The sequence below is a fragment of the Carcharhinus amblyrhynchos genome, chromosome 7 (genome assembly GCF_965287045.1).
Source record: "Carcharhinus amblyrhynchos chromosome 7, sCarAmb.v2.hapA, whole genome shotgun sequence".
NCBI classification, from domain to species: Eukaryota; Metazoa; Chordata; class Chondrichthyes; order Carcharhiniformes; family Carcharhinidae; genus Carcharhinus; species Carcharhinus amblyrhynchos.
Genome location: NC_137330.1, coordinates 36,132,719 through 36,158,716, shown reverse-complemented (window position 1 = coordinate 36,158,716; position 25,998 = coordinate 36,132,719). Strand labels below are relative to the sequence as shown.

Sequence of the window (25,998 nt, the reverse complement as noted above, 5' to 3'; positions counted from 1 at the left end):
TACGAACTCAAGGACATTTAGTCAGTCAATTCTGAAAATTAAATCAAAGCAGCTGAAGATCCTGCCACCGATGCTGGAACTGTTGTGGCGGTGGTGGGGGGTGGGGGGGGGGGATTGCTGGAAAGGTTGCAGAAATGTGTTATAGGGTGAAACTTGAAAATGGTAGGAAGGCAAGGGACAAGGGACAGGGGACAGGAGTTTACACCGTCGCTCATCCTAAAACTAAAATCTCGCTCAAGGTCAACAGGTCTTCCCATGCTCTGACCCTCATTCGTTCTGATTTCCCTGGTGGACAGGCTGGTAAAATTCTGGCCAAGGATTTTGAATTCAGCAGAGCAGATTTTTCCATCAGTAACACCCAATGTTCAGGCATAAATTGGGCATTCCAATTAGAAAATTGGGTAGAGATCTTATCTACCCAATTGTGTATTGGCAATTTAAATGATGTTTAAAAGCACCTAGCACTTTGTGGTCAATTACTTAATTTTGGCTTTATTTTTGTGTCATAATCATCGACACAATTTTCTAACAATTCTGTCAGTATAATTATGCACCCATTTAAATCAGTGATTGCCACATAAATCTTCCTGTTTGAACCCCTTCTGTGCTCCATTTCCTTTTCTTCCATCTCATCCTCTCCCTATACTAAAATTTAGGTTACCATTTCTTAATAGAAAGTATCATACCATATTTACCTTGGAGACTGTCATTACCCAGTAGTAGACAGTTAAAATTTTGCTGTTTGCGGCACAGAATCAAAACCTTGACAAAGTGTATTCTAGCAATAAAGGTTTCACACCATAAAAGCTTTTATGCTACTGAATTCTTCTAAGTCAGGAAGCATTGCCAAATTAGCCAATTGTTCAATGTATCAAGTAAATACTGATCCATTATTTGCAAGGACAACACTTTCATGACATTTTCCACAGCAAGGAGCCATCAATTCAAAAAGGATACATAAACTCCGTCAAACAGCAGAGCTTCAAGTCTCCTGGACCTCAGAAATACAAGTAACACTGGTTTTGTGACTGAGCCAAAGGATGATACTTAAATTATGACTGGGGCCAGAATACAATTTTTTTAAGCGAACAGAGGTAATTACTACAATCCAAATATTGTAAAGAAAATAAATTTGGGGAATGAAGTGTGGAGAAACCCTATGTTTTCTCTTGTTCTTTTTAGAGTTATCCTTTTGTGAACTGTCTTCTTGGGGATCTGACTGAATTGAACAGTGAGGTGATACAAAGAGAAAAATATATTCAAATAAAACTTTACATACTGTAGACTTGGCTCGAGGGGTGCTTGTGGGTATATTTAGTTAACCAGGAGAGTATGACTAGACATTTCCCATCCTCCTAGTACATTTGCAGTCTGATCCGTTATCCTGGGAATGAGGAGGAAGTCCTGTGGCGCAGTGGCAGTGTCCCTGTCTCAGATCAGAAGCTCTGGGTTCAAGTCCCACTCTGGGAGTTACAGTATCAACCTGTTTGACTACATCATGAACATTTTGAAGTATATATCTTTACAGCTAATCGATGTAATCGCTTAAAACAGCTGAGTACCCATCTGGATATTGATGAAGTCCCTTCCCAGCATTCTCCTTCTCAGGCACCATGCCTAAAGGAGGGATTGATGAACATGAACTTTCATTGGATTGGCCAAGATTATGCTTGACAAAAGTATTGGATTGGTTTACCGTAGCCTTCTGCAGTATATCCAAATAAGGTGAACACATTTTATTTATGGTAATCTTATTTATAGAAGGAATGATAAGCAATTTGTTTAATATTCTCCAGAATATGTTAAATATTCTCCAGAATATAGGCGATATAGGTCTGCTTGGGTACCTCTCATTAAGGTTACCTGCCTGTTTTCTTCCTTCTATAACATTTAAAACTGTTAAATCTCCGGGGCCTGATGGCATTTATCCTAGGCTGCTTAGAGAGATGAGGGATGAAATTGCTGGGTCTCTGACGCAAATCTTTGTTGCTTCTTTGGACACAGGTGAGGTCCCAGAGGACTGGAGGATAGCGAATGTGGTACCGTTGTTTAAAAAGAGTAGTAGGGATAACCCGGGTAATTATAGGCCGGTGAGTTTGACGTCAGTGGTAGGGAAGTTGTTGGAAAGGATTCTTAGGGATAGGATGTATAAGCATTTGGAGTGTGGCAATTTGATTAGTGATAGGCAGCATGGATTTGTTAAGGGGAGGTCGTGCCTTGTGAATCTCGTAGAATTTTTTGAGGAGGTGACAAAAACGGTCAACAAAGGACAAGCCGTGGATGTCGTCTACATGGATTTTAGTAAGGCGTTTGACAAAGTCCCTCACGGTAGGTTGGTGGAAAAGGTTACGGCTCATGGGAAACAAGGACAGGTGTCTAGATGGATTAAGAACTGGCTCAGTGATTATCACTGTTTGCTGTGCAGATACATGGATTTGGGCCGGTGTCTGCGGGAGTTTGCACATTCTCCCCGTGATTGGGTGGGTTTTCTCCGAGTGCTCCAGTTTCCTCCCACATCCCAAAAAACATGCTCTTAGGCTGATCGGTGTAACAAATTGTCCCTAAATTAGTCTTCCCTCAATCTTCCCCAATAGGTGTAGACAAAGGTCATGGGTAGAGGAGGGCACTCAATGTTAAAACGGCGGTGTGGGCTTGTTGGGCCAAAGGGCCTGTTTCCCGTGCTGTGTTGTTCTTTGTTCTCTGTTCTTTATTTATTGAAATCATTAGTCCTACGAGTGATGTATAATTACAGCGTATCATTTTGTACACTATCTTACTCCATTAATTTATCCATTAATCTCAGTCATGCACTTCTATCCAATCATTTGTTAGAGGCTTTATCCCTTAATCCTACCTGTCTACCACATTAACATTAAGGCTTTAACTTTTGGGTGGGGGGGGGGGGGAGAAGGAATAAGTGGAATCTATCCCGCTATACGGTAGGCTCTGTTCCACTGAAGATGCGCAATTCAAAATTATCTCACTACACAATAAAAAGGCCACAGAGGAGATTTGCAACAAGTACAAGGGTATCTCATTCCTTACTATCATGAGAAACACCTATGCTACGATTATACTTAAAAGACTCCACCCAATGCAGACCAAGTGCATCAGACCAAGTAGAGTTTCTGAGCTGGTAGATTCACTGCTTGCTACAAGAGAAGTGTAGGGAACCAGTATATCCTCTTTACTTTCACATATCTCATCAAGCCATTTGACACCATCAGCAGAGCAGGACTCTGGATGATTTTGGGGAAAATTGGCTATTCACTGAAGCTCCTCACATTAATTCACTCCTTCCACAACAACATGCATTACAATGTACAGTTTGATGGCCCCAGTTTTGACAGTTTTAATGAAGAATGGAGTGAAACAAGACTGTGCCCTCGTCCACACACTGTTGGCATCCTCTCCTCCATGCTCCTGACTTTTGTTTTTCCTGCAGTTTTGGAAGGAATCTATTTGCACACTAAGTCATACGCATATAGTTATCAGGACCTAAAGCAAAGCCAAAAACACATCACACCCTGATTAAAGAACTCCTCTTTGCTGATAACGTAGCTCTAGTCGCCCACAGGCTACAAGTGAAGGCATGTACAATCGCCAGCTCCAAGGGCACCCCTCCCTGATGAGCTCAATGCATTCTATGCCTGTTTTGAGTAAGAGGTCAGCAAAAGCATACCCCCCACTATAGTCTGCCTACTGCCGCAATAGGTCCACAGAAGACACTATATTCATGGCCCAGCACTCAACCCTGGAACACCTAGATAACAAAGCCACCTGTGTCAAACTCCTATTTATTGACTACAGCTCAGCTTTCAACACTAATTCCCACGAAACTCCAAACTCCGTGGCTTAGACCTTGGCACCTCCCTCTGCGACTGGATGCTGAACTTCCTAACTCAGACCACAATCAAATCAATAAGGATAGGCAACAACACCTCCATGATTATCCTCAATACCGGTGCCCCACAAGGCTGTGTTCTCAGCCCCCTACTATACTCCTTGTACACCTATGACAGTGCCACCAAATTCCCCTCCAATTTGAGTTTCAAATTTGCTGACAACACCACCGTAGTGGATCGGATCTCATAAGAACATAAGAAATGGGAGCAGGAGTAGGCCATCTAGCCCGTCGAGCCTGCCCTGCCATTCAATAAGATCATGGCTGATCTGAAGTGGATCAGTTCCACTTACCCGTCTGCTCCCCATAACTCTCAATTCCCTTATCGATCAGAAATCTATCTATCCGTGACTTAAATATATTCAGCGAGGTAGCCTCCACCACTTCAATGGGCAGAGAATGCCAGAGATTCACCACCCTCAGAGAAGAAGTTCCTCCTCAACTCTGTTCTAAACTGCTCCCCCCCCTTTATTTTGAGGCTGTGCCCTCTAGTCCTGGTTTACTTTCTAAGTGGAGAGTCTCTCTACCTCTACCGTATCTAGCCCCTTCATTATCTTATAAGTCTTGATAAGATCCCCCCTCAGCCTTCTAAATTCCAACGAGTACAGGCCCAATCTACTCAATTTCTCCTCATAAGCTAACCCCCTCATCTCTGCTATCAGCCTGGTGAACCTTCTCTGTACTCCCTCCAAGGCCAATGTATCCTTTTGCAAATAAGGGGACCAAAACTGCACACAGTACTCAAGTTGCAGCCTCACCAGCCTTGTACAGTTGCAACAAGACTGCCCTGCTTTTATATTCTATCCCCCTCACGATAAAGGCCAACATTCCATTCGCCTTCTTGATCACCTGCTGACTGAGTTTTTGCGATTCGTGCACAAGGACCCCCAGGTCCCTCTGCACAGTAGCATGCTGCAACTTTTCACCATTTAAATAATATTCCTTCCTACTATTATTTGTACCAAAGTGGATAACCTCACATTTGCTAACGTTATATTCCATTTGCCAGGTCCTCGCCCACTCAGCCTATCCAAATCTCTGCAGACTTTCCACGTCCTTTTGTTTTTTGTTTGTTTTGTCTTTTTATTCCACAGGTGTCGGTCCACCTTGTTGTCAAACGAGGGGCATGCACACGGTGGGTCGTGCGTGGGCTGCTCTTGGAGGTTCCGGGAGTGGCCTAGTACTTCGTGTCGTTGTGTGTGCTTAATCCTGGACCAGCAGACAGGCACCGCAACAGCTCGGTGACTAGCACTGCTAGCTGTGCAGATACATGGATTTGGGCCTGTGTCTGTGGGAGTTTGCGCATTCTCCCTGTGGTTGCGTGGGTTTCCTCCGGGTGCTCCGGTTTCCTCCCACACCCCAAAGATGTGCTCTTAGGCTGATTGGTTTACCAAATTGACACTATTCTCCCCTGAATCTGGCTACATTAGGGGTTCCACTCACATACACACAGGGCAGGGTAGGTGTAGGAAGATGCGGCGGCACGGGCTCGTTGGGCCGAAGGGCCTGTTTCCCGTGCTGGGTTGTTCTTTGTTCTTTTGTTCTTTGTCCTCCACGCAATTCGCTTTTCCACTCATCTTCGTGTCATCAGCAAACTTTGTTACCCTACACTCAGTCCCCTCCTCCAGATCGTCTATGCATACGGTAAACAGTTGAGGCCCCAGCACCGATCCCTGCGGCACGCCACTAGTCACCAACTGCCAACCAGAAAAGCACTCATTGATTCCAACTCTCTGATTCCTGTTAGACAGCCAATCCTCAATCCACGCTAACACTTTACCCCCAACTCCGTGTACCCTAACCTTCTGCAGCAACCTTTTGTGAGGCACCTTATCGAACGCCTTCTGGAAATCTAAAAACACCACATCCACCGGTTCCCCCCTGTCTACCGCACTAGCCACATCTTCATAAAAATCCAGTAAATTCGTCAAACATGGACTTCCCCTTCATGAATCCATACTGCGTCTGCTTGATCAAATCGTTCTTTTCTAGGTGTCCTGCTATTTCTTCTTTAATGATAGATTCTAGCATTTTCCCAACTACAGACATTAAGCTAACCGGCATGTAGTTAGATCTCAAACAATGATGGGACAGAGTACAGGAATGAGATAGAGAGTCTGACGCAGCAACAGTAATCTCTCCCTCAATGTTAACAAAACAAAGGAGATTGTCATCGACTTAAGGGAGAACATGCCCCTGTCTATATCAATGGGGATGAAGTAGAAAGGGTCGAGAGCTTTAAGTTTTTTAGGTATCCAGATCACCAACAACCTGTCATGGTCCCCCCATGCCGACACTGTAGTTAAGAAAGCCCACCAATGCCTCTACTTTCTCAGAAGACAAAGGAAATTTGGCATGTTAGCTACGACTCTCACCAACATTTACACCTGCACCATAGAAAACATTCTTTCTGGCTGTATCTCAGCTTGGAATGGCTCCTGCTCTGCCCAAGACTGCAAGGAACTACACAAGGTCGTAAATGTAGCCCAATCCATCACACAAAGCAGCCTCCCAACCACTGACTGTCTACACTTCCCACTGTCTCGACAAAGCAGCCTGCATAAGTCAGGACCCCATGCATTCTCTCCTCCTCCTCCTTCCTTCAGGAAAAAGATACAAAAGTCTGAGGTCACGTGCCAACTGACTCAAGAACAACTTCTTCCCTGCTGCTGTCAGACTTTTGAATATACTTACCTTGCATTAAACTGATGTTTCTCTACACCCTAGCTATGACTGTAACACTACATTCTGAACTCTCTCGTTACCTTCTCTATGAACGGTATGCTTTGTCTGTATAGTATGCAAGAAACAATATTTTTCACTGTATGTTAATACATGTGACAATAATAAATCAAATCAATTACAAGACTCATAAATTGTCTCTCCTATACCTCTTAGTTCTTCCTGACTATAAGTGTCAAGAAAGTCATGGTATAGGTCAATCTGTTTCAACTCCACCTCTGATCACACGAAACAACATCCCACTATAAATGGTAAGCAAATTCTGCTACCTCAGGTTCAGTGACAGACAACCTTTCCCTGGATGCAGAGCTTAATATGCAGGGAAAGCAGCCACTACCTTTGGCCAATTCATGGAACACACAAACATCAAGCTGACTCTTGTGACAAAGCTGATGATTTAGGAGGCCTGTGTTCTCAGCATGGCTGTGAGACTTAAGAGCTATCACGAGAAAAGCTCAAAAATGTCCACCTTTGCTGTCTATGGCACATCTTAGTCGAACAATTAAAAATGCAGCAACCCTCAAAACAGAGGTTTGTTAGCACTCAAAACAGAGGTGGGTTTATTCGCAGGATGGAAGACAGTCTTGTATCCAACCACAGTCTGTATGGTGAAGTAGCCAGTACTTATGATCAAAAGGAGGCCCATAGCTCTGTTTCAAGGATCCTTGATGTGGAGATGCTGGTGTGGGACTGGACTTGCACGGTTGGAAGTCTCACAACACCAGGTTAAAAGTCCAAGAGGTTTATTTGGAATCACAAGCCTTCGGAGCGCTGCTCCTTCAACAGATGAATGCCCACCTGTTGAAGTGGCAGCACTCCAAAAGTTCATGATTCCAATTCAATCTCGTGTTGTGAGACTTCTTATCAAGGAACTTTATAAGCGTGCTGTGAAGGCCTGAAATACTGATAATTTCACCTGGGAGTCACAAGCTGATGATAGAGGAAAATGGTGAGCTGGTGTGCATCACCATGATGATAACAGATACCAACACCTAGGACAAGAATCCACAAGAATTGGCCTCTTCAGGCATTGGCAAAGCTGTGCCATGTGAAGACACCCTATCTGAGAAGGATTCTTTGCCACATGTCCATCATCTTTCATAGATGGAAAGACGCTGATGCGATGGAAGGGAAATAGCAGCGATTCCATGATTGGACAGCACTTGCAGAGCAATCCCAAGTCTGCTAAGGATTAGACAAACAACGTATCAATTGGGTTTGCAATATGGCTATATGCAAGGACCTGCCCTCTGCAGGCAAAAAGAATATGTTCAGGTTTTGCATTTTTTTTGTATTAAACAAAAACTTGAAGGACAATAATTCCTTCTCCATTGCAACATCTCAACCAATTAGAGGTGACTAACCAATCAATCTGTACCCTTTTCTCAAACAGTATAAATTGTTTCTCCCTTTGAAATTTGGCATTCTGGCACCTGTCCTGATGAAAAGTGCAAGACCAAAAGCTTCCACAGCATATTTCTTTTCAGTAATACTCAAGTTCTATACTACCAAGCAATTATTTACATATAACATTGTTCAATTTTTAGAGGGTTGACCTTAGAGAAAAAGTTACTGATCTTGGATGGAGCTTTATGCTAATTCACAAAAATGATGCATAGAATGAAGGGATTTTATTTTAACGTAAGACCGTGTAAACTTGAGCTATGAAATGAATGCTTCAAGTTAGTTGTTTAATGTACTGAAGAAAGCTGATTGGATGGATAAAACTTACATCCTCCCTATTACGGAATCTGGAAACAATGGACAAAAACAGAAAGAATCCAGGAAGTAGAGCTTGCATTGAGTGCCAAAGCACTAAATCAGCTTTGCAAAGAAATAAATTGAGATTAAAAAGATACGGTGAGATTTTTGCATATTCATTGTCAACACTAGACAATCTAAACCTATAAACAATTGTCATTGTATGCAAAGTGGCAGGACAAATCAGGAGGGTCCAATGGCCAATTCCTATTTTTTATATTTAATACATCATTTGAAAGTTTTGCATTGACTGACCACAAGCTGAATTTCAGGAGTCTCAAGATCATTACTGCACAAAGGTAGGTCATTCAGCCCATTGTGTCTATGCTGGTTCTCAAGGGCTAATTTGCCTTGTATCACTCTCTGGCCTTCTCTCTATAATTCTTCACAGTTAGTAATCCAAGCCCGTCTTAAGTACCAAAATATTAAACACAGATTCCAGTACAAAGACAGGGTTGTAGAAGATGGTTGCACTTTTAACCAATTTGAAAGTTGAGATAAAAAGTGGGTTTGGGATGCCAAATGAATGTATGAGAACTGAAGAAATGCACAAGGAATGGTTAATTGGTGTTATCAGTGTAATTCTAAACAATCACTATATAATGAACTGCCTGCAGCAAAAGAGTCATGTTTTTGAAATAAAGCATTAAACAGATAATTCCATAGCTAAAAATGATGAAGGTGACTGCCGTAAAGGAATTGTGTTGGTCATTTGGAGTTTGAATCCAGTGATGAGCATTTTGATGGTCGATTCATTCAATAACGTCGTTTCAGTTAGCGGTTACATTTCTACAGTATGTGGGGTGAATTGACTTAACTGTTAACTGGAATCTCTCAATGAGGCTGATTGGTGGAAGGTTAAGGAGTAAAGAAGCTCTGCCTTCTTTAGGTTTGATGATGATACACGTTAACGTCTTCCAAAAGGGTAGTCCTCCCTTACAAGATAGCTGGGACCAGCAATTTCATTAGTGTTGATGAGATCACTAGCAGACAAGAACATAAGAACTAGGAGCAGGAGTAGACCATCTGGCCCCTCAAGCCTGCTCTGCCATTCAATCAGATCATGGCTGATCTTTGTGGACTCAGCTCCACTTACCCGCCTGCTCACCATAACCCTTAATTCCTTTACTGTTCAAAAGTTTGTCTATCCTTGCCTTAAAAACATTCAAGGAGATAGCCCCAACTGCTTCACTGGGTAGGGAATTCCACAGATTCACAACCCTTTGTGTGAAGAAGTTCCTCCTCAACTCAGTCCTAAGCTTCCCCTTATTTTGAGGCCATGCTCCCTAGTTCTGGTTTCACCTGCCAGTGGAAACAACTTCCCTGCTTCTATCTTATCTTTTCCCTTCATAGTCTTAAATGTTTCTATAAGATATCAACAAAAGATACCTCTTTTGTTGAGCGGATCTTTGATTTAAAAAAAAAACCAAGATGAAGCTGGACATGGAGAATGCCACAACAATTCTGTTCAGACAAACTGTGGATCTACATTTTACTTGGACAGGTCACAACTGGCTGCTAGTTAAGAAGCCACATGTTTCTTATCAAACGGTTGAAGCAATCTTGTTAAATTCTGGGGATTAAAGTTTGGTGGACAAGAAAATAATCATTTGGAAGTTGCATAGATGATTTGTTCATCTGGCATCACAAAAAGTGGAAGTTCAGCTGCAGGATGTTAGAGTGATTAATGGAGAATATGACCATCAAGTCATCACTCAATGTGACATTTGTGTTAAATATCAAAGGACACCACCACATCCTGTTGTGAGTCTTCCACTGGCAAGGGAATTTAATGTTGCAGTAGCATGAATTTAAAAAGATGGAACAAAGAGTGGGATTTTTTGCTACATTTTGTAGACCTGGTGACTGGATTTAGCCTATCTACAGTAATAAATGGTAAGGACACATAGACCATTGCCAATAACGTCATGGAGAAATGGATGGATACCAGATTAGGAACATCAGCAGAATTCCTGACGTATAAATGGGCGGGTATTCGTGAATAAGAAATTTGAGACATATGTGATAATTTGAATATCATAATCATGCATACTACAGCTGAGACACAATGGTTCAGCAATGGTTTGTGTGAGAGAAATCATGCAGTGAACTATGACAACCGGATTGCAAGTTGCAGATAACATTTGCATGGGCAGAACATGCAAAGAATTCTTTACAAATGGTTGGAGGTGGGCAGTTGGTGTACGGAAGACATTCAAAGTTGCCTTCAGTACTATCAGATGTTTTGCCTGCTCTTGAGGAGTTACTTTTAGCTCTGCTTTTTCTGCCACTTGAGTGCCTTGCATGCATGCAGCAAATTTCTCATCAAGGTTTCAAAAAGAGTTGGATGTTGCAACATCACATCAAATCCTTGGAGATAGAATTTAGTTCAGGTTTATTGTAAGGGAGAGCGGAAAGGGAATGGATAAGCCCAGGGAAAGTTATAGAACAAGAAGGGAAAACTATGAACATGGGAATCAAACAATAAAAACCCATTCTTTATGGGCCATCGAAATGAATTATGAATTTTGAAATCCTGACAATGTGATAGAAGATGATGAAGCACCATGTGCATCGCATGCTCATATTTTGTGAAGCAAAGCCAGTGGGACGAGACATAATGGATCAGGAGTTAGATTATCAGTAAAAAAAAATCAGATTGTGATAAATTCTAATGGGCGACAGAAATGGTCCCGAGGTCAGTTGCCCAAAGTGGGCTCCCAGGTATCATATTATTCAGAAGAATCATATAACTGGAGGGGTGCAGTAATGGGATGGGCAAGAAAATCTACTGTAAGAATTGGTTGAATGTCCAGGATGGTGGACAAGCAGCGAAAGCTTACTTGGAAAGTGGAGTTGAGAAAGAAAAATAAGGGAATATGCCCAAATTGCAGTAATGGGCTGGGTGGTGAATTCCAGGTGAGGGAACATCCACATATGGTGGATGGGGCCTCTGACTGGGTAAGCAGGGGATCTGACAGAGGCTCCCATAAGGGATTGCAGCATGACTACGAGTGGGGAATGCTGAATCATTACAACAAAGTAGCAGAAGCAGGAGTGCCCACAAAAAATAAGTTCTTGTAAAGGCTGACATTAGGGCTTAAAGCTAACCAGGAGTCTAAACATTGGGGGTTGGGCAGTTGGAGGAAGTTGATGTATTCAAAAGCTATAGGTAATAGGTCTGTATGGAAAAGGTCCCACCAGATGGTACTTATGAGGCCAAGCAAAGTTAGTGGCCCAGGGATTTAAAAAATGCTCATCTGATAAAGAAATCGGTGTGAACACAGCCACAGCAGGGAAGGCAATTTTGCACATTTTTTGGCTCTTTTGGTGACATTTTTATAAGAATGTGGGAATGTAAGTCACTAGATATTAAAGCAGCTTTCCTGCAAGGGATCACTTCCAGAAGAAAGTGTTTTTAAAACCATCTAAGGAGGCATCATAGATCATGGGAAAACTGGAAGTTGAATAGATGTACATGATTTAAATGATACTTCTACAGTGGTATTTTTAAATTCTGTCAGTGTTGTTAAAGTTGGGCTGTGAAGGTAGAATCATGGTCATGGTCATGTTTTACTGGCACCGTGGCAGGAATTGGCAGGCATCTTCACGATGCGTTTTGATGATTTCCTGTGGAATGGCACTAGTGAGGTTCCAAGCAGAGTTATTGACTTTAAGGTTGGGAGTCAGGCTAGTGGGGCCTTTAAATATATTGGATTAGATATTAAACGGTGTAGGTCTGAGGATACTTTGCACCAGCAATTCTATTTAGAAAGCGTTGCAGCTGCGAGATCTGGTTGGGTAACTAAGCTGTTTGGGCACACAGATGAAGTGGGATGCAAGTTTTGATGTTCTTGAACTGAGTACTAGAATGAAACATCCCAAGGCCCAGGATATCTCATGGGTGAACAAAACATTAAAAAAGTAACTTGACTTGTTGTCTCTTAAGTTTAGAAGGCGTGGAGATGATCTGATTGAAGTGTTAAAATTATGAAGGAACTTGATTGAATCAATATAGAGGAGCTATTTCCTCTGGTATAGAATCCAAGTACAAGGGGGCATAACCTAACATTAGAGCTAGGCCAGTGAAATCAGGAATCACATTTTCACAGAGGAAATCTAGAATTTGATGCCTCAAAAGATTGTAGACTATAGGTCATTTCAACTTTGAGACTGAGGTTACATAAGAACATAAGAAATAGGAGCAGTAGGAGGCCAACTAGCCCTTTAAGCCTGCCCCGCCATTCAATAAGATCATGGCTGATCTGTCTGGGCTCAGCTCCACATTCCCACCCTCTCCCCATAACCCTTAATCCCCTCTCTCATCAAAAACCCATCAACCCGCGTCTTAAAAATATTTAGCGAGGTAGCCTCCACCACTTCAACGGGCAGAGAATTCCAGAGATTCACCACCCTTTGAGTGAAGAAGTTCCTCCTCAACTCCGTTCTAAACCGCCCCCCCTTTATCTTGAGGCTGTGCCCCCTAGTCCTACTGTCCTTTCTGAGCGGGAAGAGTCTCTCCACCTCTATCCTATCCATCCCATTCATCATCTTATACGTCTCAATGAGATCTCCCCTCATTCTTCTAAACTCTAACGAGTACAAGCCTAATTTATTCAGCCTCTCCTCATAGCTCAACCCCCTCAACTCCGGCATCAGCCTAGTAAACCTCCTCTGCACTCCCTCCAAGGTCAAAATATCCTTGCGTAAGTACGGCGCCCAAAACTGCACACAGTACTCCAGCTGCGGCCTCACCAATGCCCTATACAGCCGCAGCAAGACCTCCCTACTTTTATATTCAATCCCCCTCGCGATGAAGGCCAGCATCCCATTTGCCTTCCTGACCACCTGCTGCACCTGCAAGCTGGGTTTTTGCCACTCATGCACAAGGACCCCAAGGCCCCTCTGCACCGTCGCCTGCTGCAGTTTTTCGCCACGTAAGTAATAGTCCTTCCTACCATTATTCCTACCAAAGTGGACCACCTCACACTTGCCAACATTAAATTCCATCTGCCAATTCCTGGCCCATTCGCCCAGCCTATCTAGATCCTTCTGTAGACTCTCCACACCCTCTGCACAATTTGCCTTTCCACCAATTTTGGTGTCATCAGCAAATTTCGACACCCTACACTCGGTTCCCTCCTCCAGATCATCTATATAAATGGTAAATAGCTGAGGCCCCAACACCGAACCCTGGGGCACTCCACTAGTCACCATCCGCCAATCCGAATAGCACCCATTGACCCCCACTCTCTGCCTCCTATTTGACAACCAGTCCTCTATCCACGCTAACAACCTACCCCCAACTCCATGCCCCCTTACCTTCTGCAATAACCTCTTGTGAGGTACCTTGTCAAACGCCTTCTGAAAATCCAGAAAGACCACATCCACCGGCTCTCCTCTATCCACCGCCCTAGACACATCCTCATAGAACTCCAGTAAATTTGTCAGACACGACTTCCCTTTAACGAAACCGTGCTGCGTCTGCTCTATCAAGCAGTTCCCCTCAAGATGCGATACTCGTTATATTGAGACATCAAGGGATATGGTACAAAGATAGATAAATGGAGTTGAGATCAATTAATCGAGTGGTGAAACAGACTTGATACCTCATTTTTCATTTTTGGGCGATCCTAAGGATATAAAATTGAATTGTGTTCAGTGATGCCAAGGTAAATAGTTTTTGGATGAAGTGTTATCAAATCATAACGTCATTGAATTATAATTGTCATTAGTACATTTAGGAGAAATGCTTAACTTATTTTTGAAGAATCTAATACTTAAAAGGTGTTAACATAATGCTAACATTGTGTTAAAACAACAATATGCCATTTTAGCACAAAAGTGCTGAACTGCAGTAGAATTTGTAAAAGAAATATCACAGAGGTTATTATTGCTTATAATCGGGCAGCACGGTAGCACAGTGGTTAGCACTGCTACTTCACAGCTCCAGGGACCTGGGTTCGATTCCCGGCTTAGGTCACTGTTTATGTGGAGTTTGCACATTCTCCTCATGTCTGCATAGGTTTCTTCCGAGTGCTCTGGTTTCCTCCCACAGTCATGATGTGGATATGCCGGCATTGGACTGGGGTAAACACAGTAAAAAGTCTGACAACACCAGGTTTAAGTCCAACCAATTTATTTGATAGTAAACTCACTAGCTTTCGAGGTTACCCCCTTTGTCAGGCGAATGGAGAGTTCTGGCCTCAGACAGAGCATATAAAGCACAGACAGTTTACAGATTAGAAGCGAATCTTTACACCTAACCTGCTGCTCAAGTCTTAAAGTGGCTAACAATGTGACTGGAAGGAGCACAGGTTAAAGAGATGTGTATTGTCTCCAGACAGTACAGTAAGTGAGGTTTTGCAAACCCAGACAAGTCACAGGGGTTACAGATAGTGCGACATGAACCCAAGATCCCTGTTGAGACCGTCCTCATGTGTGCGGAACTTGGCTATCAGTCTCTGCTCAGCGACTCTGCACTGTCGTATGTCGTGAAGGCCGCCTTGGAGACTGCTTACCATCATCACACGTGAGAATACCATCCACCAGGTACACAGTAAATACTCTTGCAACTCGGCCAACATTGTCTACCTGATACGTTGCAAGAAAGGATATCCCGAAGCATGGTACATTGGGGAGACCATGCAGACGCTACGACAACAGATGAATGAACATCGCTCGACAATCACCAAGCAAGACTGTTCCCTTCCTGTTGGCGAACACTTCAGTGGTCATGGGCATTCAGCCTCTGACCTTCGGGTAAGCATTCTCCAAGGTGGCCTTCACGACACACGACAGCGCAGAGTCGCTGAGCAGAGACTGATAGCCAAGTTCCGCACACATGAGGACGGTCTCAACAGGAATCTTGGGCTCATGTCGCACTATCTGTAACCCCTGTGACTTGCCTGGGTTTGCAAAACCTCACTTACTGTACTGTCTGGAGACAATACACATCTCTTTAACCTATGATCAGTGCTCCTTCCAGTCACATTGTTAGCCACTTTAAGACTTGAACAGCAGGTTAGGTGTAAAGATTCGCTTCTAATCAGTAATCTGTAAACTGTCTGTGCTTTATATGCTCTGTCTGAGGCCAGAACTCTCCATTCACCTGACGAAGGGGGTAACCTCGAAAGCTAGTGAGTTTACTATCAAATAAATCGGTTGGACTTAAACCTGGTGTTGTCAGACTTTTTACTGTGTTCCTCCCACAGTCCAAAGGCGTGCAGGTTAGGTCAATTGGTTATGCTAAAATTGCCCGTTAGTGTCCTGAGATGTGTAAGTTAGAGAGGTTAGTAGATAAATGTGCAGGGATATGGGGGTGGGGCCTGGGTGGGATTGTGGTCGGTGTACACTCGATGGGCCAAATGGCCTCTTTCTGCACTGTGCGGTATCTGTAATCTATGATAAGAAATTACTTTTCCTCCCAGTGTACCAGTTTTTTTATTTGAAGAGCTGGAACTGCAGACTTCTTAAAATCAGGCTTAAAAAAAAACTCACTTTGGTGCAACCCTAGCAACCTATAGTAAACATTCGAAGATTGTCCATTTCAGATTCAAGAGTTGTTTGTGCAAGCTGCCTTGGATCCTCAGAGAATCCTATTATTTACTTTTCTTGCGCTTTCTTTTAGGCTTCAATGCTTCTGGTATATCAAACAGTCTATGTTCCAACTGACAAACTTCCTTATGTAGTATGGAGAACTCCACCCCAAGCAGGAAGGAGAACAAATTTAAAACAAACCGATAACTTCCAGAAAAACGTTCTTCTTCAGTTTTAGTTAAGTGTCGACACAACCTAGCAAGGGAAAAAGAATATTAATCAGATTGGCTTCAAAACACTCTATAAAAACAGCTTTTTAACATGGACCCAAATTTATAAAATGTAAAGGACAGGTCTTAACTTCAATATTAGAATGATGTTTATCCCATTTCCCTGTCACTCCCCAACAAGCACCCGTACTGTACTATAGCATCCTTAAGGTCTATGGATAAGACCACCACTTAAATGCATCAGCAGCATTTAAAACAGGCAAAGTTATTTATCTTGGGATCGTTCCAATCAACAAGGAAGATTTTTATTCTGTTAATCCAAGCTGAATTCATAACTAGATGCCAGCGGTAAAATAAAATAAAAGGATGTTCAAACTCATTTGGTAAAGAGGCATATTTAGTGCACTAGCGTCCTGTTTTAGCCAAATAAATTGGAAAACTAAAGTCCAAATATTTGTACAAGTGTGTTGTCATTTCCAAGAATTTGGTGAATTACCATTTCTAAAGAAAATGATAACATTTGTGTTATAAATTCAGATCTGCTTTAGATAGTCCTTCAGGTTCAATATCAATTGTTCTCCTGTAAATGGGTTCTTATGATCAAGGATTTACTTTTATTGTCCAAACCTAATCAAACAACAGCATAACCCAAGTCTATGACAGATATAAATCACTAAGTTGTTTTGCACTACAATTAGTGAATGAACATAGAGAATAACACTTACAATAAATCTAATCTTAATCCAATTTCAGGCAACTAAGAAAATGTGCAAGCCATTCAGCCCATCAAGTCTATTTCACCTCTTGACTGATTGATTTGCGTTTCAACTCCATTTACCCATCTTTGTTCCATATCCCTTGATGCCAAGTATCTTTCAACCTCAGTCTTAAAGTTGAAATGACCTATAGTCTACAATATTTTGAGGTAGCAACTTCTTGATTTCCTGTGTGGAAATGTGTTTCTTGATTTCACTAGCCTGGTCCGCCTAACTTTAATTTACATCCTCCCTCAACCTTTGGCAAAAGGATGAGGAGGGGCAATTTAAATTAAATTGTGAACTAGATTTAACTTAAAAGGGAACACTTTTCATACAAATCATATCAAGATCCTTCAGTGCCAAAATGGTCAAAAAAGTGTTACAATTTCTGTACGTCTAACACAATAATTACTTCGGCTGTCTGCCAGTCCTCCGGCATTACACCTAATAGGATTTCCCCTCACTTTATTTTAACCTTTTTACATTCATGTTCTACAACTCTATTTATTCCTTTGCTATCAATGTCCTCACTTACTTTAATCTTTCCTTTGCTTCCTTGCCTTACTTCGTTTAAATTTAGCCTATGTATATTTCTTATAAATCCCTCCCTTCCTAATTTAAAGCCTTTGCCACCTCCCAACTTCAACTTTCACTCTAAAACTTTGAAAAATAATCCAGGCTAAGTATTAAATTGGAGAGATGGTGGTGTAGTGGTAATGTCTGAATGAGTAAACCAAGATAAGGCTCTTGGAACATGGTTCAAATCCCACTGCAGCAGCCAGTATAATTTAAATTCAATTAATAAATCTGAAATATAAAGCTAGTGTCAATAATTGTCTTGACAACTATTATCCATTGCCATAAAAACCCATATGGTTCACTAATGATCTTTAGAAAAAGAAGTCAGCCATCATTAGCTGGTCTGGCCTACATGTGACTCCAGACCCATGGCAATGTGGCTGAATCTTAACTGCCCTCTACAATCGCCTAGCAAGTCATTCAGTTCAAGGACAATTAGGGAATGGCAACAAATGCTGGTCTTGCCAGTGATGCCCACAGCACAGGAAAAACACACTTTAGTGCAGTAGAGAGACTGCTCCAAGTCTTTTTGATGATACACTGAAAAAAGGCATTGCCAGGTATATATAATAGACCCTATCCACTATTTTAAAAAATGTTATTCCTTTCCCAGTTCTAAAGCTAATACGCAGACAGGTCAGGCCCTTAATCCATCACCTTGCTTGCTCTGAAAATGATACAAATTGAATCCAATTCATGGTCCCTACAAAAGACATATACAAGATCCAAGCTCACAAGAACAGGCATTATACCTGATCCTGGGCTTGATCTTAGTCAAAGGTTATTCGCTATGTCATTGCCAATATTTTTCTTCAATAATATCACTAAAACAGGTCATTATCTCATTGCTATTCCATGAACCTCATTGTGGACAAATCAGTTACCTGCCTAATAACAGTGGCCACACCTAAAAAGCATTTAATTGGCTGTAAATTGCTTAGGGATGTGCTGGTTGTGACAGGTGCTATATAATCATTCTTTATTAATCTCAAATTGATTTGGTTAACCTTGCTATGAGGATTTGGGACACGAAAACTTATCCGACTGAAAAGCAGGACAGCCTCTAGGAGCTAAAAATTACAATGTAAACAGGGTAGCTCCATTGAACTTGGCACTGGAAATTCAAGTGTCGGGCAAAAGTCAAGGCATCAGGAGTCAGTGCAAACAAAACACCAGTTCAAAAGAGGAAACCAAGCTAAAATCTTCAATTTTATAATCATTCCAATCTATGCACTCTACGGTATTTCTTATTCACTTCATTAGTAGCCAAATTGATTCATTTTATTTCTTACCAGTACACCAAGAAAAATACTTCTAATGCAGAAAAGATAGTTTTAAATTTATTCATAACTTAGCCTCTGTGCAAAACTTTTGCTGCATGCAAGACCATAACAGCACTTACGAGGTGTGTTTATTTCTAAGATGTGTATGATTTAGCATTTCTGGCTAAATCATACACATCTTATTGGCTAGAAATTTCTAGCTCATTTAAAAGAATGTACCTGTTAAAAAAGATCCATGTAATACAACACTATGTTTACTTTTCATTTGCCATAATTGTATGGCAAACAATACACAAGAAGTTCAATAACTAACAATACATTCAAGCATGGGCAAGTCCTATGAAATACAAAAATTTAGGTCACTGTTACTGACATGCATCACATCATGTTTTGTCAAGCATAAAAGAAAAATTGACTTGCATTTATATAGTGTTTTTCATGATCACAAGACATCTCAAAGTGCTTTACAGCCAATTAAGGTGCTTTTGAAATGCAGCAACTGATTGTAATGTAGGAAATGTGGCAGTCAATTTGCACACAGCCAATGCCCACAAACAACAATTATGATGATGATGATCAGATAATTTGTTTTAATAGATTAAATAATTTTCAATAATTTTTGTAATATAATTTTATTGAATGCCCATCATTACTCAAAAAATGTGTTCTAGCTTTGCATCTTTTGAATGTTTTAACTTATGTATAAAAAGACTGCATTGAATATTTTTAATAAATGGGTACATCAAATTTTGTTACACTGAAACAGCTCGTTTTAACATCTAATATGGAGATGGTTTGGTAAACAACTGTATATGGAATTGCTTATTAATTCACAAATCATAAATTTCTTTCAGCTGCAAAGTGCAACAAATTCAGGTCAGGAATTCTTGAATGCAAGAAAGATTTTATGAAATTAAAGGAAACACGTACTTATCACTGCAAATTTTTAGACAATTGATCCAGTAGCACTTATTGACAGTTGCTATTCTTTCATTTTCCTCATCATCATATGCTTCTAAGCTGTTTCCATGAAAGCAAGGTCTCTCTGAATTGCCTTCACTCCAGTTGAACCTGAAACTGGAAGGGGCTCCTTTTCTCATTGTTGGATGGGAGTTGGTGAGTTTAACAAATTGCTTCTTAAGACTGTGGATCATACCTAAAATAAATTCAAAAATAAAATTCTCAATTTTAAACCAAGAGAAGGCAAGACTCTTAGTTAAGTGGTAACCTCTGGCAACAAACTCATTTCAAAATTTTACAATGGATTCTTTGCTCACAAGTTATGCAATAGCAATCCACATTTCAGGCATCACAACCAGGATTTTAGCCTGCAGGCAAGTTCTGCATGGGGGTTGGAGGATGGTGGGGGTTGGGGAGTGGTGGGGGTGGGGATGTGGCTACTGTGAGGTTAGGAAGCCTGGAGAAATGTGTTTCCTGAGTGTCCCAAGACTTTAACTGCAGGTTTCCTTTTTCTTCTCTGGGATACCTGCCTACTGGCAGCATGATCGACAGGCTGGAGACCTTTTGAGCAAGCCGAACAGTTTCAAAAACATTTAATCAGCAACAAATACACAAACAAAATAAATCTACTTACGTTTCCTTTTGTAGATCACTGACTTATCTTTTATAGAAAAGAATAGTGGCTTTTCACATTTCCATGAGTGCCTGTGAATCCAATGTAAATCAGAGCAGTATTTTTAGACACATTATAATTTATTTCATAGTCATATTTTCCCCATTAGAAAATCCACTATTGTTATGTGTCACCTTGATGTCTCTGGATTCTGTAAGCAACAAATAATAAATGCATTTCTATAGGAACATAGGAATTAGGAGCAGAAGTAGGCAAATTCAGACCTTTGAGCCTGCTCCGCCATTCAATCAGATCAAGGCTGATCTCTCCCTGGTATCAAATCCACCTCCCAACCTGTTCCCCTCTTTCCTTTTTTTTTATTAGAAATATGTTGATCTCCCTCTTGAAATCATTCAACGATTCAGACTCCACCACGCTACTGGGCAGCGAATTCCACAAATACACCACCCTCTGCGAGAAGCAGTTCCTCCTCATCTCAGTTTTAAATCTACCGCCTCGCAACCTATTCCTGTGATCTCTTGTTCTAGATTGCCCCATAACAGGAAACATTTGGTCTACGTTTACTTTATTAATCCCTTTTAAAATTTTATAAGCTTCAATCAAATCTCCTCTCATTCTTCTAAACTCCAGCGAGTGCAAGCCCAAACTGTTCAATCTCCCCTCATATGTCAATTCCTTCATCCCTGGAATCAATCTAGTGAACCTCTCTGAACTGCTCCCAATGCCACTACATTGTTCCTCAAATAAGGAGAGCAAAACTGGACACAATACTCCAGATGTGGTCTCACCAAAATCTTATACAATTACAACAACTCTTTTCTACTTCTATACTCCAGTCCTTTTGCAATAAATGCCAACATCCCATTTGCCATTTTTATTATGTGTGCATCTACACACCGACTTTCTGTGATTCATAACCTTACTCATTTTATTTCTCAGTACAAGTTGAAGTACTCTGCAAGTCAGATGTGTGCCATCCGCATAAAAATAAAATTCTAGCAAAAATTAATTCAACAAGTGGGGAAAAGGAGGCAGGCAGCCATTGAAAGGGGTTGGAGGAGAAAGGGGAATGTTGGCAACCGGAGGGGAGACCGAGTGGTGGGAAGCTGGAGCCCAACAAGGAAAACTCAGACGATAACGAACAAGGGAGTGGATGGAAGGTGACAAGTATTACTGGGAGGGGATGCACAGACTCCGGAATCGGAAAGTGGAAGGGGGAGAGGGGATATGGTGTGTGTTAATGTGGCAGAAGAGGGATGGGTCGCACAGGCTCATTAAGGAGGAGAGGTGGGAAAGGGAAACTGTGTAGTAAGCAATCATGAGGATAATGGGGAACTTATTGAAAGTCAAAGTCATTGCAGAGAAGAGAGTAGAGTCATTTCTTGGGCTCACAGTCAGGAGTGAGAGTATACAGACTCGTCTTAGGCTCTGTGAATTTCACAATCAAGAGTAACAGAGAAGAGACAGTCCTGGGGTGCAGTGCACAATGTTACAAGGCTATGCATATATTCTCACTCCAGTGAGGGGCAAGGGCTGTGTTCAGTCAGGATAATGCACAGCTTTGTGTGCATGCGTGCGGACCTTTGGTGCTACCAGGTACTGGTGGGGCAGACAAATCATTTCACACACTATCAGGTGATTCGCAGAGCTACTTGCCTGCGTAGAAATAATGAACTTCCAAGTGCGGAATTGCATGCGTTCCAACCAATGGGACATGTGCCTTGGGACCTGCCTTCATGGTGCCTAGTTACATGAATAGAAAATTCTACCCCAAGACTGTGCTCTTTTAAATCAATAAACTCAATATTGAGTTCAACAACTGCAGGTTATAACCACTGCTCATTTTTTCAGTTAGTAACTATTGGTAATGATTATTCTATTGCCATTTATGCATTCTCTGGTCCCATCTTTGACTTCTCCCTCAGGAGTACTCTTCTTACTCTTTTCATGCCCATCTATTTTCCTCACAACCTTTTAAATAAGTTGCAAACCCATGTCTTTCATGAAATTTTGACTGACTTCCCCTCATTTGTCCCAGAGCTGCTAGATTAAGACATTTTCCATTAAACCTTCTTTTCTAGCCAATCTTTAAGCTTATCCTCTAAATGGGCACCAGCTTTTAACCTGTCCGACTGACAGTTATACAAGATGATTAATAACTAAAATGCTATTATTGCATTTTATAAAAGTAATGAAAACTTTACCTGGCTGCCTGCTCTTCCACTTCCTTCATACTTTCATCCAAACTGAGTCTCATTACTTTGTACCATTTTTTGAATTCGAACACTTTAATACCTAACAAAAACACAAACCAAAGGAAAATAAGAGTTCTACTGAAGGTAGATACCTGAAGCATGAACCTATCTTTATTCGTAACACAATTAGCCAATATTGGCTGGTTTGGAATGGAAAACTAAAACATAGATTCACATATTCTACAACAATGATAATTAAATACCTTCACTATTTTGTTTGTTTATCTCATCCGCTTGCTTAGATAGCAACCTGTTCAATGATATAAAATTACAAAACAGTTGTTAAAATCAAAGCTCTGCACCTTCTGCAATATTTGACTAAAAACATCAAGTGCCTTACCACTCATGTTTGTCATCAAGCACAAACAGCAGTTTCAGGGCAACCACAATTACTGCCACAGCCTGAACTTCATATTTGACTGTCTTTGCTCTTCTAGACAATGGATGGAAGGTCAGAAAGTCCACCTCTCCAATACCCATTTTCTTCACCAATCTTTGGGTCCAAATGTGCATGCTCTCTGGTTTTGGTAGCCAAAATTAAAATAGAAACAAAACACAGATTACTCAATGAGAACTGCCGAATATCAGATATTGCTTCAACTCAGAAGTAATCCTTAAAGTTACATTTATAAAGTCTTAATGTAGATATATTCATGATTTTTTTTGGGGGTGTGAGAAGGAAGATGGCAGGATAGGAGGCATTGGAGTGGGGTGGGGGATACCCATCTTTGCTTTCCGTTTTTTCCCAGTAAATCTAGTTTCAATACCAATCATTGATCATCTTTAATTGTTAATAAATAAACATTAAAAAGATAGCAAAATCTGTTTTCATCTTCAGGCAAGAACAGGAGCAGATCAGCTAGATTAGTTTGCACTAGCCCTGTGATAGCCAGCCTTTTAGTATTAATGACTGTAAACAATAATGAATGTAAACAAAGATTGACTGGTGCCAACTAGTCTTTACAACTGTAATGGAAAGCAAGATAAAGAATCTGCTGGAGGATATGGAGCTTATGGTAAAATTGTACTGCTGACTATTATGCAGCCAACAAGTTTAATCATCCAAAAATGTAAAAGACTTAAGTTTATACCTTATAAATTCTTGGCATGCATTTTTACCACATGTGCTGCAATGCACAAATAAATACTTTTGTAAAAGACTACTTAGATGGAGAAGTATGGGGCTGGACTTCACAGTGGATTTTGATGGCTAAACTATCAATGTTTGCAGTCATTACTTCTCTGAAACTGACCACAACATCAGGATTTAGCACATGGGTAGATTAATACAGAAATCCTACAGTTGTGATCTGTTCCCGCTCTGCCACAAGCTGTGCTGTGGCCCCACACAAAGTAAGAAGTCTGACAACACCAGGTTTAAGTCCAGCCGATTTATTTGATAGTAAACTCACAAGCTTTCGAGATTTCTCCCTTCGTGAGGTGAAGGGACCTTCTTACTGTGTTTACCCCAGTCCATCATCTCCACATCATGCCCCATACAAAGTCAGCAACTGATGAAAAAAACCAAGTGATTGTCCCTCTACTACTCTCACATCTGATCTACGTAATACCTATTTCTGAACAAAAGATCTGGCCCTGAAAAGGTAATTTTATATTTGTGGAGTGTTGTTAAACGTCATCATTATGATTAGTTACTCGACTTTACCCACATTTTAAAATTTTATTTTAAAAGATTTTTTTGTGATATTTCAGCCCCTACATTCACCCCACGTGTACATCCCAATCTTAATTTTGCTCTGTGTAAATTGTTTAAAAAGTTATTTCATGGTTTGACCACCTTTGTGAATTCGTTAATGTGATTGACAGCTTGTGCAATGTAACGACATTACTGTAACTCCAATCTGGGGATTGCCATTTGACTATGCTGCAAGTTGATGCTCAGAGAGAGAGACAAAGTTCCCGCCACAGAAAGCTTTGCCACTGACAGCAAACTCTTGGTCAATGCATTTATCTGTTTCAGACAAAGCCAAATGAAAAGTAAACAACATTCAGGTTGTGTTGGGATAACAATTAGCCCATCAATGTGACTGAAATTCCATCTATTTGTATTTATGGACCCGAGATCAGATATCAATATTAAGAATGACATTTCTTAAAGAGACTAGGTTTCACCTCATTTGTTAAATAAGAAATCTATGGTAAAGAGAAGTTAATAAATGAAAAGTGCTATGTTTGAAAGTATTTCAAAACCTCCTCCCTACCCACTTGATTATCAGGACTTAATTTTACAAAGCCAGTAATCCTGTCAACGTAAATAAGCTTAAGTAAAATTATAACCATCTACTCCCTCCCACTGTGAGACCTGCATCTACTTTAAGGCTCCAGACTCATAAGAAGAATGCAAAACTAGGTCTCTCATGGCAGACTGGTGCAGAAGATGAAGACCCTTGGGACTGGATGTGAACTGGCAAGGTGAATACAAAACTGGCTTGGTCAAAGAAGACAGAGGGTAGCAGTGGAAGGATGCGTTTCTGAATGGAGGGCTGTGACAAGTGGTGTTCCTCAGGGATCAGTGCTGAGACCTTTGGTGTTTGTAACATATATAAATGATTTGATGGAAATTGTAACTGGTTTGATTAGTAAGTTTGTGGATTGGTCGGGGCACTGAGTTTAAAAATTGGCAAGTCATGTTGCAGCTTTATAGAACCTTAGTTAGGCCGCACTTGGAATATAGTGTTCAATTCTGGTCGCAACACTACCAGAAGGATGTGGAGCCTTTAGAGAGGATACAGAAAAGATTTACCAGGATGTTGCCTGGCATGGAGGGCAGTAGCTATAAGAAGAGGTTGGAGAAACTTGGTTTGTTCTCACTGGAATGACAGAGGTTGAGGGGTGACCTGATATAAGTCTACAAGATTATGAGGGGCATGGACAGAGTGCATAGTCAGAAACTTTTTCCCAGGGTGGAAGAGTCAATTATTCAGGGGCACAGGTTTAAGGTGCAAGGGGCAAGGTTTAAAAGAGATGTACGAGGCAAGTTTTTTTTTTACACAGAATGGTGAATGCCTGGAACTTGCTGCCGGAGGAGACGGTGGAAGCAGATATGACAGTGACTTTTAAGGGGCAGCACCCTCTCCCAGGCAATGACTATTGATACAGAAGTTAACTGCAGAATAGCAAAGCCAAGTTCTGCTTTTGGTAGTCTGCGCTCCACTGTATGGGAACGTCGAGGAATCAGCCCAGCAACAAAACTGAAGGTCTACAGCGGTGCAGTACTCACTACCCTCCTGTATGCCTGTGAAACGCGGACTGTGTATCGAAGGCATGCAAAACAGCTTAATCATTTCCACATGACTTGTCTTTGCAGAATATTACGCATCAGATAGCGAGAC

The 25,998-nt window shown here is 41.2% G+C and overlaps 1 protein-coding gene across 1 annotated transcript in view; it reads right to left on the bottom strand.

The window, feature by feature from the left end:
- Positions 1–15,544: 15,544 nt before the first annotated feature.
- Positions 15,545–25,998, bottom strand: part of taf1b (TATA box binding protein (Tbp)-associated factor, RNA polymerase I, B) — a 77,610-nt gene continuing 67,156 nt past the window's right edge. The window contains exons 10-15 of the mRNA XM_080192143.1: positions 22,986–23,163; positions 22,849–22,895; positions 22,595–22,685; positions 20,391–20,461; positions 19,727–19,952; positions 15,545–16,201 (exon numbers count right to left, since the gene is read on the bottom strand). Of these exons, the coding sequence (XP_080048269.1) occupies positions 16,009–16,201; positions 19,727–19,952; positions 20,391–20,461; positions 22,595–22,685; positions 22,849–22,895; positions 22,986–23,163 (806 nt within the window). The 3' untranslated portion in view covers positions 15,545–16,008. The remainder of the gene's footprint in view (positions 16,202–19,726; positions 19,953–20,390; positions 20,462–22,594; positions 22,686–22,848; positions 22,896–22,985; positions 23,164–25,998) is intronic.